Below are 16,471 nucleotides of genomic sequence, written 5' to 3'. Positions count from 1 at the left end.
AGTGCCGAGTGTCACTTGGCTGGGATGGAGTTAATTTTTTTCATAGCAGCCCCTATGGTGCTGTGTTTTAGATTTGTGACCAAAACAGTGCTGGTAAGGCACCAATGTTTTAGCTGTTGCTGAACAGTGTTTGCACAGCACCAAGGCCTTCTGCATTTCACGCTCTGCTCTTCCAGTGAATAGGCTGGGGGTGCACAGGGAGCTGGGAAGGGACACAACCAAGCAGATGACCAGAACTGACCAAAGTGATGCTCCATACCACACAACATCACACTGAGTAATGAAGTCACAGGTCTCTGTGGCGCAATGGGTTAGCGCGTTTGGCTGTTAACCAAAAGGTTGGTGGTTCGAGCCCACCCAGGGACGGGGGCATCTGTTTTCCCCCCCACTTTACCAGAATTGTTTGGCCCACTTGGTGCCGGTCGTCTTTGGAGGCCTGGTTGGTTGGTGGCCAGTTCGCTGTAGACCACCTGCACCACCACTAATCCCCTCAGGTACTGGATACTGTCCTCTGCGGAAGGCCATGTGATGTGTGGTGCCGACGTATTTACTTTGGTGCTAGCTTGCTTGATACCTTTTTTGCTGTACAAAACCTCCTATAATTGTTGATGACCATTTTCAGCTTTTGCTGTGTTGTGTATCACTTTGTTTTGCTTTGCCTGGCAGAGCCATGATAAAAGCACTGGCCTTGAGCCTAATCCGGTATTTTTGGGCCCTGTGCTGCTGCTATCCGGGTACTCAGAGAACCATCTCATGGAGAAAATCAGCAATTACACCTTTCCCCTTTTTGCCTTGGAGAGACACTTTGTGGAGAGAGGAACAAATGACACGTACCCCTTCTTCTTCTCCAGGATAGGTCTCTCCCATCTTCTTGTAATGGCCTCTCAGTTCCTTGAACATCCTTGTGTAATCAGACTGATCATAGTAGTGTGTGTCGTGAGCCTGATTTTTATTATTGTTTGTAAGGCTAAACAACTAATTGGGAATGCCACACAGGCATGTGCCCGGAGCTGGTCAATCCTTGGGTGGCAGGGTGTGTGGGAGGAGTTGGGCAGGTGCCTGGGGCTGTTATTGCCTCCGATAGCTTCGGATTTCATGCCTGAACAGGTATGTAGTCCCAGGTAATTGGTACACCATTTGAAGGAGGGGAGCCTTGCCTGCACCAATGAAACACAGAGACTTCTAATGCTGTGTTGGGGCCTGGCCCATGACTACTGAGCTGTCATCCAGTGCCCTCAAAAGAGAAAGAGGGTCTCCTGATCAAGAAGCACACAAAGGGATGCTGAGAAAGTCTCCTGCTCTGAAGCCACCCATATGGACACTGAAAAGGTCACTCAGTCTGAGGGCACACACAGTGGCTTAACCAGAGACCCAACCCTCAAGTGTAATAGTTGCTCATGTACTCAAGAAGAAATGGTGGAAGCGGACATCAACTTGGTTAGTAAGAGAAGCAGCAGCTCCTGCTGAGGGGTGGAAAGGGGAAGAGTCAGAAGAGGCAGCCTGGCCTGCAGCAGGACAGGAGAGGGAAGAGAGAGGAATTACAAAAGAAAACTAATTACAAAATTAGTTTCCACCAACTACCTGGTCCCCATCCCTGAACGACCTATGAGATAGGCAGCAAGTATTCATCCATCAGCAAGGTGAGTGCATTGCTACCTGGTTGCTCCAGTGCTGGGAACATAGGGAAGCCCAGCAACTGGGGTCCATCTCTAGGGACTATGGCACTGACAAAGGGATCGGAAGAGAGACAGCCACCTGCAAGCCTCTGGAGGTGGCTCTTATTGAGCGTGAAGGCAAGGTATCTCCTCAAAGAAGGTATTGTAAACCAGCAAGGCAAGTAGACTACCACAGAAGAAGGTATCTAGTATCTGAGGGAGTTAATGGTGGTGGAAGTGGTCTACGGCGACCTGGCCAACAACCAGGCCTCCAAAGATCCAGGTGACATCCAGTGCTCATGGTCCATGTGGCAGAAGTTTGTACAGAGCTCGTGGATGTTGTACACTGGCACCCTGGCCATAATGGACTGGGCAGTCATTGAGGCACCAACTGTGTATAGACTGGCCTGCCAACTGAGGTGCTTCAAAGAGAATGTCTCTTCCCCCTCCTCATTGACCCTACATCTCAGCTGTGGAGACACTGTCCCACCAGGTCTGTTGAGTCCCACATTGGGCACTGTGGCTCCCTGTTGGGAAAATGCTCCCTGGTCTCCCACATGACAGGTGGGGATGCTCCCCATGATAGTAACAAGGCCTAGTCTATGAGAAATCTGTAGTTCGCTCCTTCCCACTGACCATTTTATTGCTAAAGATTAATTTATACACATTTTTGTGGGAGGCAGAGGCTGTCATTTGTGGCTGGACACAAGTATGATGGTAAGCTCTTAGAGAATTTTGTAAACTTCTTGAACACATCTTTCAGAAATGTTTAGTGCTTTGTCTCTAGCATGTCTGAAGTTACATACAATAGCTACATACATATCTCTAAATTACTGCAGAAAGAAAGTAGGATGTATTGTTGGGGGAAATTTATGAGTTCATGTGATCATAGTGTGTATTCCCAAAAGAGCTGATGAGATACTCTAACGTGGAACCCTGAGGCTGGTGTTTCTTAGTGTGTAAGGTCTTGGTGTTTGACTCTGCAACCTTTAAGTTAAGATCTAAAGGCCAAAAAAGTTCTCTAACCAGACCTACAGAATGTAGACTTGCAACATCAGACAAGCACAGGCACAAAACCTTCAACTTAAAAGGATGCTGTGTCACATGAAACATGCTAAGGGACATGTTCAGATATGCAGGGCTTCCACAAATGACAACATATCTTACTTGCTGCTGCATTACACCCATAGAAGTCTGGAATTCCTTATTCTAACAGTCTATAGAACGATAAATAAATAAATAGGTTTTGTTTGGGTACAAGCAGCTGTGTAGAGACTACACAACTTTCATTTCAGACCCAAAGATTAGACTTGAAGTTGAATGCCCCTTTAGCTGTACTTCTTGTAAATGGTCTGGTTTTGTTTAATGCTTTTTTTTCCCCTTCCTTTTTTTTTGTGTGTGTGGTTTAAGGTTCACTGAACCCATTATGGAGCAGGTAGACCTGCTACATATCATTGTTTTGTGGCAGGGCTGGCTAACAAACCCTGTTATGGACTGTGGCACGATGTACTGTTGAAAATTATAGATGTCCAGTTGTCTTTGCATGAATTTCAGCAGGGGAAAGGTTACTCGAGAGGATAGTATGGGTGGGGGTTGGCAGTCACATGAAGCACTCTGTCCAAAACACCTTGTTTTAAGAGGGAAGAAAGAGAGCTCGTTAGGTGACAGTACATTAGAGGGGCATGACAGCTACTTTTTCCTGAGTCAGCTGGAACTCCTGCCTGGTTTTCCTGCGAAGATCCCACATGCTCTCGTTCGCCTGAAACAAAACTGGCAGTTAGATCACTCAAAAGTTAAATGATTTCATTCTGTTCAGTGTTTTCTAGCCAAGGCCATCTCTTGTTGTGAATCTTCTTTAGATTCAGACTGTGGCACTCTGCTTCTAAGAGGGAGTTTGGCTTATTGTATTTATTTGGTGTCATTAATTCCAGAGGCAGGAAACCCCTCTACATCTGGCAGCTGATCTTGGCGATGTGGAGCTGGTGGAAGTGCTGCTGAAGGCAGGCTGCGATCTCAAGACCGTGGATAAGGTAGATTGCATTCCTCACCCATGCAAGGATTATGCGATTTTATTTTTTGTTTTATAACCTTCTTCCCAGAGATGCAGGAAGCACTTGTTGCCAGTTGTCTTTCCTAGGTAAAGCTAACTGTTAGTTGTTACAAAGGAACTCTCATTTTAATATTGCCGTACCTGCAGCTTGCAGAGATCTGAAATGGTTTTAGCGAAGAGCTGTAAAACTTCCAAGCTCTGTAGTTTCAAGGGTAAACCCTGCTGCTAGAGATCTCTGGTGGAAAAAAGGACTAGGCTTACGGAGTGGAAAACAGCCTGCAGCTGTTGTAACTGTGCACCCACAGCCGGGTTCATTGCCAGGAGAGGCACAGGTACTGCCAGCTTCACTAATTGCAGTGATGGTGAGTTTGCCCTTTAACGCTCTAGGCCATCTGGAAATGGTGGTGCTGTGTCCCTGAGAAGTCGTCCCAGATCCGTTCAGGTGAGTGCTTAGACCCTGTTGCTGATGTTCAGCCTGGAAAGACTGAGGCAAGAATGGCAATGGCTGGAAGAAGTACCAGAGCAAAGAGTCTCTGGGGAAGTGCTTTTGAAAGGACAGAGTACCAAATCCAGTTTTAACAAATTTTGCTAAATTACTGCAAGATTAAGCTTCCCCTTTTTATACTGTTACCACTATATTGATTTTCTGTATGACTGAATTGACAGATTTGATGTTTATCATGAGCAAAATCTAGCTCTTTAGTAAAAAAGTAATTTTCATACACAAAACTGTCCTGATGAGGAGTAAAACTTTATGGACTAGGATCATCTCTTTTTTCCCTAGCCTGACATGAGGCTCGGGGCTCTGAGTGCGGGTGACATGGTTGCTGTGTTTTGGGAGGCTGAGGTAAGATGCTGCATTGCAGTTAAGCCTTCCCATTCCAAGTCATGCCTACACTAGCCAGAGAGCTGCAGTTCTCATACACACTAACCCGGAATGAAATCTTGTCCACGTTAGACAGTGCTTTAGCCATTGGAAAATTGTCTCTGCCTATTTGTATTCCAAGGGCAGGCACAGAAAATTACTTCTTATTGCCTGTGTCATGGTTTAACCTCAACTGGCAACTGAGCACTACACAGCTGCTCACTCACTCTCCCCTCGCCCCTCCCCCCCCCGGTGGAATGGGGGAGAGAATCGGAAGAGTAAAAGTGAGAAAACTCGTGGGTTGAGATAAAAACAGTTTAATAATTGAAATAAAATAGTAATAATAATAATAATATTATAATATAATAATAATAATAATAATAATAATAATAATAATAATAATAATACACAAAGCAAGTGATGCACAGTGCAATTGCTCACCACCTGCCGACCGATGCCCAGCCAGTCCCCGAGCAGCGGCCCCCCCGGCCAGCTTTCCCCAGCTGATGTACTGAGCATGACGTCACATGGTATGGAATGTCCCTGTGGTCAGTTTGGCTGTGCCCCCTCCCAGCTTCTTGTGCATCCCCAGCCTTCTCAGTCGGTAGAGCATGGGAAGCTGAAAAGTCCTTGACTAGCGTAAGCACTGCTCAGCAACAACTAAAACATCAGTGTGTTATCGACATTGTTCTCATCCTAAATCCAAAACACAGCACTGTACCCGCTACTAGGAAGGAAATTAACTCTATCCCTGCTGAAACCAGGACAGCTTGCTTTGTCCTTAAGCACCTGCAAGCCTTTGGGCTGCATAGTGCCCTGGTATTACAGTAGTGTTGACAGAGTTCAGGGCATGTTATGAGAGTATGGCTCTGAGCCAGCACAAGTTCTGTCACCTTTCTGCATTGGGTTTATTTCTTGGAGTAGCTCTTCCCTTGTCTGTTCGCTGGATGACCCCTGAGGCCATGCCACCACTGGGAACATTCGCAAGTACAGCCCTCTTTGAACTGAATTGGTGCTGAGATGCCAAAAATGTTCCTGTCCTTACTGAACAGTAAGCAGGAAAAAGGGGAGCCTACTTCAATTGCACAGTGTTTTCCTGGCCTCCGTCCCCCAGCAGCGAAAGTCCTCAGTCTCCAGAGCATGTCATGCATCTGCACGAGTTGCAAGCTGTTACAGCTCAGGAAATGCTCTCTTGGGAGCTCTTCCTTCCTCCCACCTGTAGATATAATTGTTGTTGGTTGTGATTGATAGCGCAGGGAGTGCTCTCTGTGTGCAAGACTGCCGTGCTACGTGTACACGCAGGATGCCAGCGGTATCTGCAGTAGCACAGGAGGCCAGAAACACCCCCCTTTTCTGCCCTTCCACCTCCCTGCGAAATGCAGAGCACCTTTCCAGAGCTGGGACCCAAGGAGCTCTTGTGGTCGCTGGACTCTTCACACATGGTGTGTCTATGCTATAGAGATTTAATGAAATGTAAATGCCTTGGCTTCCAATATGATGCTTTTCTAAAAACAGGCTAATTAGAATGATCTTAGGCAGAGCGAGGAGCTAGAACTCAAAAGGTGTATATTAGGAAACTTTGTAATAGCTGGAGAGTTGAAATGCCTTATAATTTAATTACTGAACCTTCTAATTAAGGGGTTGGCTTCTTTTAGGTCCAATTTTCTAAAGTGCCCAGCACTTGATATGTGGAGAATACCCTGAATATTTAAATCTGAGGCAGGTCTACTCAGTGCAAATCTGCTGAAAATAGACAATTGCAGAGAGAACCCTGTAGAGCCACTGAGATGCCTTTACATCAAAGTGCTGATAACAGAGATGGGTTCAGCTAGACTGAGCAGTCCTCTGCAGCTGGAATTAGAGCAATGGTTTTTAATTCCTTTGACTGCCTGTACTACCCATGAAACATCACCTTCAGTTGTGCTCACTTCAGTTGGCATGAGAAAGTCATTCCCACACCCTCTTTTCATTCTGTGAGCCAGCTTCTCTTACCATCCAAAACAAGACGGTTTGCCCTTAAAATTGGACGTTTCCAACTTTGCCAGCCTGTCCATCTGAAATGCCAGTTTAACCATAACACGTGAATGAACTGTGTTTGTGGTAGTTTTCAGCCTGTGGATGCTTTGGCTTGCACTAACTTGGAAGCAGTGAGTAGAGAGTGCAAGCTGGTATGAAGTATGCAGCAGTCTGAGTGCAGAAGGTTTCTGAAATTCTTCAGGGGGAGTTCAGTGTGGGGAAAACATTGACCACCTCTGGGCTGAGGGGATACAGCTCATGCAAAGCATAGAACTTTGATTGTAGTTACCCTGAATGCATAAAATTGTAGTAATAAATTTTCTTGAAAAAAAGGGATGGGGCTTTGTAAACGAAGCTCCTGTGTTTCTTCTACGATATACTTATTCTCATATGTATGAGACAATGTTCTGATTCACTATCTTTGCTTTCAGCATGGAAAAACTGCACTAGCTGTGGCATCAAGGAGCAATCACGCCCTCATTGTAGATATGATCATTAAAGCAGAAAGGTATTATGCCACGAAACAGGTAAGAGACATCTTTTACTACACAGAGGAGAACTAGAGGGGAAAAACCTTAAGATTCTTATCTTGAAGTGCCTTTTGCCTGACGTGGTTCCTTTTGGCAGACTGCAAGACTGGCCTTGATAAACTGAGGTTAGGATTGGGAACGGGAAGGTCTCTACCCCATGCACGTTTTATTCCTAACTAGCTGTAAAATTGCAGGCAGATCTTACCATTTTCCTGCATCGTGCTTTACACACAGAGATAAAGGGGTGGAGAGAGATTCCGATCCAAATTCAAACTGTGCCATCAGCATCAGGACTAGGATTACCTGAATCCACGTTGATCCCTGTGTCCTTTGGCACAGGAACATCTGTGGTTGAAAAATGGAGGCGTGCAGGTGTCTGTCACTCCTTTGCTAGTAGGGGCTCAGCTGCTTTGGCAGAAGCTCCCTCTTCTGTTTTATGTGTGTTAATTATAAAACGCAATCAATGAAATGGGAAAGAACCAGGCAACAAGTGTGAAGGACACGGCTTAGATTGACCTGATTGTCTGAATTTCTAACCTTTCCCTAGTTGTTATTTAAATGTAGGCTGCTTAGTGATGGCTCTCCCTAAAGGGCTGAGAGTCAGATGTATTAAAGTGTAGATGACAATTATTTTGGCCCGCGTTGACTATCCAACGTCACTTATGAATCCGTACACACTTTATAGGCGGAAAGTGTCTGAACAAGAAAAGCTTAGTACCTCTTAAAATCAAAGGAGTATTTGGAGCTGGGGTGCTGGTGAGGCCCATTCTAGAGACGTGCCTTGAAACTCAGACCCAGCCCAAACGGGTCTTGAAAATTCAGGACGTCTCATGTCACAGGGTCTTAACTGAGAAAGTTTATTTATGCCATCAATGACAGTTGTAGCAATGAGCCACAAAGAACCTGCTATACCTACACACTTGATGAAAGGGAGGTATTTTGTAGGATGGTGAAAGTTCATTTTAGGGCATATTAATGCTCCATAAACCAGTCTTGTATTGGCTTGCTCAGTTTTTCTTGTTTGGAGCCACAGGTTTATGTGGGCTCCCTCAGAATTGATTAGATTTGCTGGGTTTTGACACAATACAGTTTAAAATCCCCAAGCTCTCTCAAATACACTGTTCGCAGACTGGTCCTAGTGAGGCAGTAAAAGACATCTCTTGCAGCATCCACCGTAAAACCTGCAAGAAGGAAGATGCTAACACAATTCATTTATGTTGAGCAAGTAATTCTGTGAGCACCAGAGCTAGCAAACCGGGGCAAAAGGACTGGTGAGAGGAATTCACTTGACTGCCAGCTCTTGTGCTCTCATTGCTGAGCTGCCACACAAATCTGTAACTTCATTCTGCTTCCTGCTAGGGAGTGTTTGTTTTACCAGGTTAGCCAAGTGCCTCCTGGGCCGTATAAGCATACTGAACCTGCCCGAGTGCAGGCACATGAATTAGCCGGTCTTTTACCAACCTGCTCTGGCCCTGCGTGTCCAAATCCGTGACACTTACTTAATGTTTGCAGGGCATTGTGCTGGTAAATCACAGATCTAGATTAATTACCATGAAAAACACCTCCACAAACTCCCTGTGTTGTGCATATTTGATTTGCATCAGTTCAGCTGGAGCTGTCAGGTATCTTATTGTTTCTTTTGGCTTAAAGGGGAATTAGAAGTGAAGTCATCTGTTGCCAGAGAAGACATGACAAGTCTGACAGCAGTGAGCCCGTAATGCTCCTAACCTCTTGGTATTGTTTACTGAATTGCCTGAGAAGAAGAAAAGATGTTTAAGCAGATGATTTTCTGCAAGAGCTCCACAGATGTTGGGAAATAGAAACCTAAGCGTTTGTATCCCATTACCTGAAGCTAAGAACACAGCCTTTGGGAGCAGCTTAGATCTTACAGTTATGGAATATGATGTTGTTCAGGTCGTGTGATCTTACAGTTACGGAATATGACATTGTTCAGGTGGTGTTACCATACAGGAAACTACAGCGTTTTGAACCATTATTGTAAGAACTGTCTTTTTGTTACATTGAGCTGTCACATCTGTGACAAGGCATAGTTATGAAAGGAAATGTCACGTTGCTGTGAGAAAGTGCACGTGATACTAATGTGTGTGAGTGTCTTGTTCTCTCCGTTTGCCATTTTTTCTATTTACTGCTTCTACCTAACCCCTCCCTATCATTGCCCAGCCTGTTTTTGACTGGATTTGAGGGCTGCTGTTACTGTCCCACCCTGCCATTGCCTGGACACACAATTAGCAGCAAAGAGAAGCTGTGCTGCTGCAAAGGGAGGAGAAAAAAGTTTTTGTCGTTTGTTTGCTTGTGGGTTTTCGGTTGGGTGTTTTGTTTTTTGTTTTTTTTTTTTTTTAAAACCTCAGAAGAGAAACACTGAATGGGGGAGAGCCTGAAGCTGTCTTGTAGAATGTCCTAAACCTCACCTTTCATGTGTCAGAAAGCACAAAATAGAGTCTGCACCAGAAAAATGGAATCAAACATACATGACAATGCTTAGTTATTGAACTAAGATTTTCATTTTTTTTTCTTGCAAGACTCTCATAAGGTTAAGAAATAACCCTGTTGTATTTTTCTGAATTTAATCTGGAATGGAGTCTTTTATGCTTGGCACTTTTCAAATGTGGCATGCTGCCATTTCCTTTTTTGCTTAGTATCTGCTTTGTAATCCTGTATCGACTTCCTGAAGACATTTTTCACTTTGGAGACCGATTTGAAACAGGACTAGCGCATAAACAAAATGAAATATCATAGTAGTTTGAGCATACCTACACTAGCAATGAGGCTTTTCCCTGGGTACCGCTCAGCGAGGGCTGAAATCACGGCTAGACGTGACTTTTGCAGAGGTGCCCAAACAAGGAGCAACCCCATCACTCCTGTTTCAGGCGAACCATTCATGTGGTAGCAACATCACTTTTAATCTGGAGGGTAAAATGCTTGCGGTTTTGGTATCTATCTGATTTTGCTTATGCAGGCAATAAAACTAGATCCAGGTTCAACGTGCATGTGCTTATTGGTGCTTAGACACTTTGCTGAACGGGGCTTTGCATGCTAAACCCAATGGCTCATGCTGCCATCAAATGACCTGGTAGTCCCTGCTTCAGCCAAGCAGAGCTGAAGGGGCAGAGGCAGGAACAGCTTGAGCAAGCGCCATGCTGATGGTGCCTCGCCTCTTCTCAGGGAGAGGTTAGCACTTCAAGAAGCGAGAGGAAAGAGTAAGAACTGTGGATGAAACCCAACCATGTTCAAAATGTGACATATAAAGTAGACAGAGCCAAGGAGCACCGGAGTGCTGGCGCAGTACTTGCTGTTACTAGCTATTGTGTATCAAGTGCCAGAGAAAGTGGTTTATTTTGCATTTAACTTAGTAAGACATAGCAATAGACACAGGAGGGCTTCGCTTCTGTTCTGTTAAGACTGTAATAACATCATCTATGCTAAGCCATCTTCTGAAGAGCTCTACTAGCCAAATGTGGTTCCTTTACCTGCACTGAGCAAATCACCTGGCAGTAGCTACGTATGACACAGTGTTCACTGCTCACTAAGCAAAGGTTCCCAGCTTCATTACAAAATTTATCATCTGCTTTCTTTTTCAGGAACATCTAGCTCATAGTGATGTTGGCTCAGACTTTGGCTTGTCCTTCAAGCAAGATCATAGTACACAGACCAAGCAAATCCGTTCCTCCCTGTGGAATCTAGCATACAACCAGTTAAAACCCCAGGAATGGAAAAAACTGGCCCTGTTCTGGAAGTTCACGGATGAACAAATTAAAGCTATTGAAGAACAATGGACAGGTAACAGTATCTAAATGGCTAGACATAGTATATAAGCTATAAAAAACACAAGGTAGAGTTGTTTTTTAAACTATGTATCACTGATACACACTGGCCATACTGCTCTTATTTAAATTATGAAAAAGAGCAGTGAATGAATACAAGGCTTGTCCCCGATTCCTGGGAAGCGGTGCTGTAGAAGTACAGGCCACTTCTGTTCTTCCTCTTGGCCTTCATCTTTGGAAATCAAGAATAGGAGCGGTAAGCAGCATGGAAGGGTCTTGCCGGTCACGCTGCAAGTGAGGACCTGGGGAACCTTGTGACACAGGAAGACCTTGTTCACACTCTGTCTTCACAGCTGCTATGAAACCACAGTTTCTGGTTTCAGGCACCTCAAGTGCTGGGAAGGCAATATTTCTATAGCGCGCATTGTACTTGTTTACTATTACTCCAGGGTATATTTCCACATGTTGAGCAAAAATGAAAAGGAAAAAATTAGTTCTAAGATGTATTAGCTTTCTCCCCACCCTTTACAGTAGCCTTAGGATAAAACTAGAATTTTTGTTTGTTTTTTTTTTAATCTTTGTAAGTCTCAGTGTTCATTTTGTTTCTAGATGAGAAAGGAAATAAGAGTAAATGAGTAGGTTTTAAAACCTCTTGGAACTCTAAAAGTGCAAAAGCACAAAATACACTGTTTCCAGCATATGGAACAGACAAATGCTTTGTGTATTGCACAGGGAAAAAAAGTTATAAGGAACATGGAAACAGAATGTTGCTCATCTGGTTACACGGTACATTGCTGGCTCATCAGAATCCTGTCAAGCGTATCTATGAAGATCTGGTGGAAGCAGGACTTCAGCCTTCAGCTGGTAAGTTGTGGTGTACAGAGCACATTACACCATCCTCTGTGAGACCGCAATGTGGTGCTGAGGTCCCTGCTGGTGCTGGGAAGGTGTGACCCTGGTGGACAGTCTCTTCCGTTCTGGGAATCTGCCCTTGCTGGGGGGTGAGGTTGCTTGAAGAAGAGCATTTAAGTGAGACTTGATTTCTAAAAGGAAGATAAAAATGTGCAAACTTTGCCTCCCTCCTTTGCCCTGCAAACATGGTTAAAGTGTGACTGGCTATCCTTCAGTTAGATTAGTCTGACCTTGTAAAAAGTACAGCATGTCAAGCAAGCGTTTTCTCCTCTTCACAGACAAGATCAGAGCTGCAAGTAGAACTGACATGGACTCCAGAAAATGTGCAATTTCATGAGTTCATCAATAAAACATGGCATATATGATGGAATTACATGCCAGATAGAAAGTGACTTTCAAATACAAATAATATCTTTTCTGGAAACAAAAACCTATTTTGAAATTGTACAACTTTTTCCAAGCTAGAAGAACTTGCCCTGCTGAGATATTGGTTAGTTCTCTCTCATATGCTTGCTATACAATGATTTAAAGAATTTAAGAGTGAATGGCTGGCAATTTATGACTGTGCAGCTAAGCAGGACCCACCCCCTACAATTTCTACACCTGGCTTAACATTGATACACTAATTCTGTATCGGAACTGCAAATTAAGCTATTTTGTGTTTGACATGAAATGTAAATGAGATGTTTTCTACCTGAAAGAAATTAAATTTAATAAGTGAAAATTATGTGTATAAATCAACACTTCCAGAAATAGGTCTCATTTGGGATTCAGGTTTTTATAAAGTCTTGCTAGCATTATAGTGTTCCTGTCTGAAGTGGGCTTTTCCTCTTGTTTAATTAGTGCTAGGGGTAGGACAAGTCTTTCTTCTTCAGCATTTGATTTGTGTAGTGAAAATACACAAAAATGTCATGTGTGGCTGGCTGCAGAATTTTTTTTATCATGGCATAACGTTGTATACATACTCAGAAAAGAACATTTGATATTTAATACTTAACATATTTAGCAATTTACCTATTTCTTGTTCATGTCTTGAATTAATATTTGGTAGTGTCTTGCTGAACATGTTTAAAGGTTTTCTCATTATTGAGTATATTTCACATCTGAAAAATTATGTAAAATATCTATCTTTGTAGTCTTCTCTATAAGAAAATAGCAATAGTTTTATCATGTAACAGAAGGTTGAATTGCCTTGTCTACCTATATATAGCTAGCATTATTTTGTACTAAATCTTATTGTTTGTACTAAAAAAATTATGATCTCTATCTTAGTCTGAAGTCTGATGCCTAACGGCCCTCTTGTGTGCAACCTGTTTTGACATGGCTGCAGAGCATCACGGGAGTATGAAGAACAGACTGGTAAATCCTCAGGTTTTGGAATTAGGGATTTAAGATCACAAATTCTTAGATCCTGACAGGTATGCATCAAGTTCTGCAACATTAGCTTGGAAAACGAGAATGTTTAACAATGCGATGAACTTGGTACCTCACCTGGCCCAAGTCACACCCTGGGTGTGAAGGCTACCACCCTGTTACTCTTCATTTAAGTATGCTGTGGTAGGATATAATTAAAATGCATGCCAACTACATGTAGTTGCATAAGCAACTAAAAGCATATGTAACAAAAATAAACTTAACTTTCACTTAAAAGTAGATGTTAGTAACATTGGAACTAAACAAAGAGATTCAGACAAAAATCACATTCTATCCTTTATTTAAAAGTGTGCAAAAGAGTCCTTCAATAAAAAATGTTTATCTTAATAAAATAAGTCCTCAAATAGTTTGGAGGTAGAACAACATTTCAAGTTCTTTTTTTCCCCCTCCAGATGTTTACTACAAAAGCACTTTTACTTTAAAATTTTTTTTTTTTTTTAGAAAAGGGTAAAAACATGATACATACTTTAGGCCTTGTTACATCAAATCTCAAGACTGGGAAGAGGTTTAAATTGTACCTTGATAAAAACCCCCACCGATGAGAAAGATATTCGCTCAGTCAACAACTTTTATTGACTGAACACTGGTATGAGTTTGGCCCTGAAGCATTCGCCCAACTTGTCCTGCAGGTCTCACAGTGGTGGAACCAGAAGAATGGAGCACAGTTCGAGGATATTTAGCAGCAATGGCTTGGGATATGGTTTGCTGAAAAGTAATCAAATACATCAAAACACTTAACGATACAAAAAAAGTCCCATTCAAATAGCTCTAAGTGAGCTGTGGTTTAAACAAAGATTTGCAATCCAGCAAACTGAAATATACTTCTCAAAAAAAAAAAAAAGGGGGGGTTACTTCAACAGAATTTTTAAACAGTAATTTTTTTCCTTCCTTATCTGTAATATACTTTTTAGAACATAAAGTGCTAAACTTCCAATTAACTAGGTACCCTGAGCTTTTATGACCTCAATCTTATTTCAGGATTGGTTTGTTTGGTTTTTACCAAATTATTCAGAATTTTCCTCTGTAGTGCTAATTTAATGCCAACATTCCTTTTGAAGTTCAGTATTTGCTATGAGGAAGTCTCTGAAAGGTCTCTGGTCTCTGAAAGGAAAAGGTTTGCATTTATTTAACAACAATGGATTTTCTCCCCCAAAAACTAGCCACCTTACTGCAATAAACAGCAGTCATTCTGCTTTTAATCAAGGTAAACTCTCTCACCTGTCAGACTAATTAAAGAGAAATACTTCAATCTGACTGACTTCCACTTAGGCATTTATTTGCAGAAAGAGTATATTAAATATATCTCTGGGACTGTCACATTTATTACATTTTTAGAAGTCAGTCTTTGGTACAGTAGTGTACCAAAGACTTACTTACTTGTCATAGTACTTTACTTCACTTGTCACACTAGTCACACAATGTGAATCCAGAAATTGTTCTTAATGAAAGAAGTCTCACACCAAACCTCTAATCCCCTAAGGACATTCAATTTAAATATGAATTTCTGCTTAGGAGCCCAAATTCTTGAAAGCTATGTGCAGCCTGCCACAGGGCTCTGATTCACTGCAGGAAATGAGTGAAAGCAGAACATCCCTCACAGACAGTTACCAGTATCTCCAGCTCAAATTAAAGGATCTGATGTAGCTAGCTCTGCTTGTTCTGGCAGTATCACTGAAGAGAATCTGGACTTTCAGATAGCACAGAGGAAACTCAGATCCTACTTTACAGGTTAAAATATATATATATATAAAAAAAAAATCTTCTATTGTTTCATACACCTCCAGTCAAAACCGTTTTTTGCTCAGATTGGTCTAAAAGTGTAGCAATGGCCTAGGCCATTTAGGCCACTGTTTACAGTTGTCTTTTACCTTGTGGGGAGGTAAGACTCAAAATACAACAGGCAGCAGGCTTGATGAATTTGCTTGTCTCCAGACAAGGGTTTTACTTTTTTCCCCAGTTATTTGCTACGCTCAGCCTGTCAATCTAATCTATATCTCTACCAGTTCAGTCACTCTTCCTGCTATGTACTATGAAGCTTGTCTTTAAACTGTGGTTGCATGGTGATGACACCAAACATTGCTGTACCAACTGACCACTTCTATGAAGAGGAAGACTCACAGAAGAGCTGGCCATGAAAGAGACAGCCAAGACTACTATACCTGTGGAATAAGTACTACAGAAACAAAACAAATAGATTAAAGTGGCAATATTTACTCCCTCTCCTCACCAGTGCCTTCCACCCAGCCCAAAGACAGTACTGTTTGTTACTTTAGACAGGACCCAAATCTGAGCTTTGTCTAATATCTCTTTACAGTGGTCACTTTTCTTAACTACCAGATGTGTGGTAATAAGAACACTTACCTGAGTGACTGGATGATGTTTTTCAACAATGACTGAACTCATGGGTGGAGCAACTCCCATCACTGCTAAACTACCACAAATTCTGGCTTTTTGTCCCATATCAGCTCGGCCCGTGATTCGAGCAGTGATTGTTCTTCCTGCTTTCTGTTGAGCAGATGTTACTACTTTCGCCATGGGCTACAAATAAATTATTAGTTGGTAAAAAATTCTAAACATAGTATTTACAATGCTCTCGTATGTCTGCTTAGTTTTATAAGCCACATGCCTAAACGGAACATGGGATATTGCAGGTAATCTAGTTATGTTATACACAACTGAATTTGCTCCACCTAGTTGCAACCTGCTTTATTCCATCTTTTTCCACTCTGAGATAGTGTTTCAAGCAAGTGACTTCTATCCTGAGGGGAGTAAGGCTAATTTGACAAAAATTAAGCACCATGGATAGCTTAGCTTTGCTCACTGGCTGTATACTCAAGTGACAGCTGCAGGCACTTCCATCACCCTGGAAAATCTTTCTAGCAGTGACATAGCAGATACAAAAAAGCTTCCATGCAGTAAAATGCTGCATCTTTCTCTGACAGCTAATACAGTAGCAAACTGTATTACATAGGAAAAAGAAAGGAGAGCAATGCAGAAGACAGTAGAGAAAAGTAAAAAGGACAGTTTAGCAACAAATACAGAAGAGGGAATGAGAGAGACATTTCAAACAGCAGGATGCTAAAGCAAAGCATATTCTTTCCAGAATAAAATGGTATCATGTGAAACACCAATTGTTCCTGTTGCGCTATACTTAAGTGTACGTGCACTCTTCTATTCTTCATTTTGTCACACTTCCCTCTCCTCCCTCCAAAAATAATTTAAAACTG

At 42.4% G+C, this 16,471-nt stretch overlaps 2 protein-coding genes and 1 non-coding gene across 3 annotated transcripts in view; 2 read left to right on the top strand and 1 right to left on the bottom strand.

The window, feature by feature from the left end:
• ANKDD1B (ankyrin repeat and death domain containing 1B) overlaps positions 1–12,155 on the top strand; it is a 31,475-nt gene extending 19,320 nt beyond the window's left edge. Inside the window, exons 11-15 of the mRNA XM_076362413.1 lie at positions 3,587–3,685; positions 7,018–7,113; positions 10,716–10,914; positions 11,631–11,762; positions 12,089–12,155. Of these exons, the coding sequence (XP_076218528.1) occupies positions 3,587–3,685; positions 7,018–7,113; positions 10,716–10,914; positions 11,631–11,762; positions 12,089–12,147 (585 nt within the window). The 3' untranslated portion in view covers positions 12,148–12,155. The remainder of the gene's footprint in view (positions 1–3,586; positions 3,686–7,017; positions 7,114–10,715; positions 10,915–11,630; positions 11,763–12,088) is intronic.
• TRNAN-GUU (transfer RNA asparagine (anticodon GUU)) lies at positions 293–366 on the top strand. Its single transcript has one exon. It is a non-coding gene; the product is annotated as a tRNA-Asn (tRNA).
• Positions 12,156–13,513: 1,358 nt separating the features above from the next.
• The window catches only part of POC5 (POC5 centriolar protein), a 30,059-nt gene continuing 27,101 nt past the window's right edge, over positions 13,514–16,471 (bottom strand). The window contains exons 10-11 of the mRNA XM_076361967.1: positions 15,606–15,782; positions 13,514–13,949 (exon numbers count right to left, since the gene is read on the bottom strand). Coding sequence (XP_076218082.1) covers positions 13,800–13,949; positions 15,606–15,782 — 327 coding nt within the window. The 3' untranslated portion in view covers positions 13,514–13,799. The remainder of the gene's footprint in view (positions 13,950–15,605; positions 15,783–16,471) is intronic.

This window comes from Aptenodytes patagonicus, chromosome Z (genome assembly GCF_965638725.1).
Source record: "Aptenodytes patagonicus chromosome Z, bAptPat1.pri.cur, whole genome shotgun sequence".
Classification (NCBI taxonomy): Eukaryota; Metazoa; Chordata; class Aves; order Sphenisciformes; family Spheniscidae; genus Aptenodytes; species Aptenodytes patagonicus.
The sequence above is the reverse complement of the archived record's forward strand: the minus strand, read 5'-3'. Positions and strand labels throughout refer to the sequence as shown.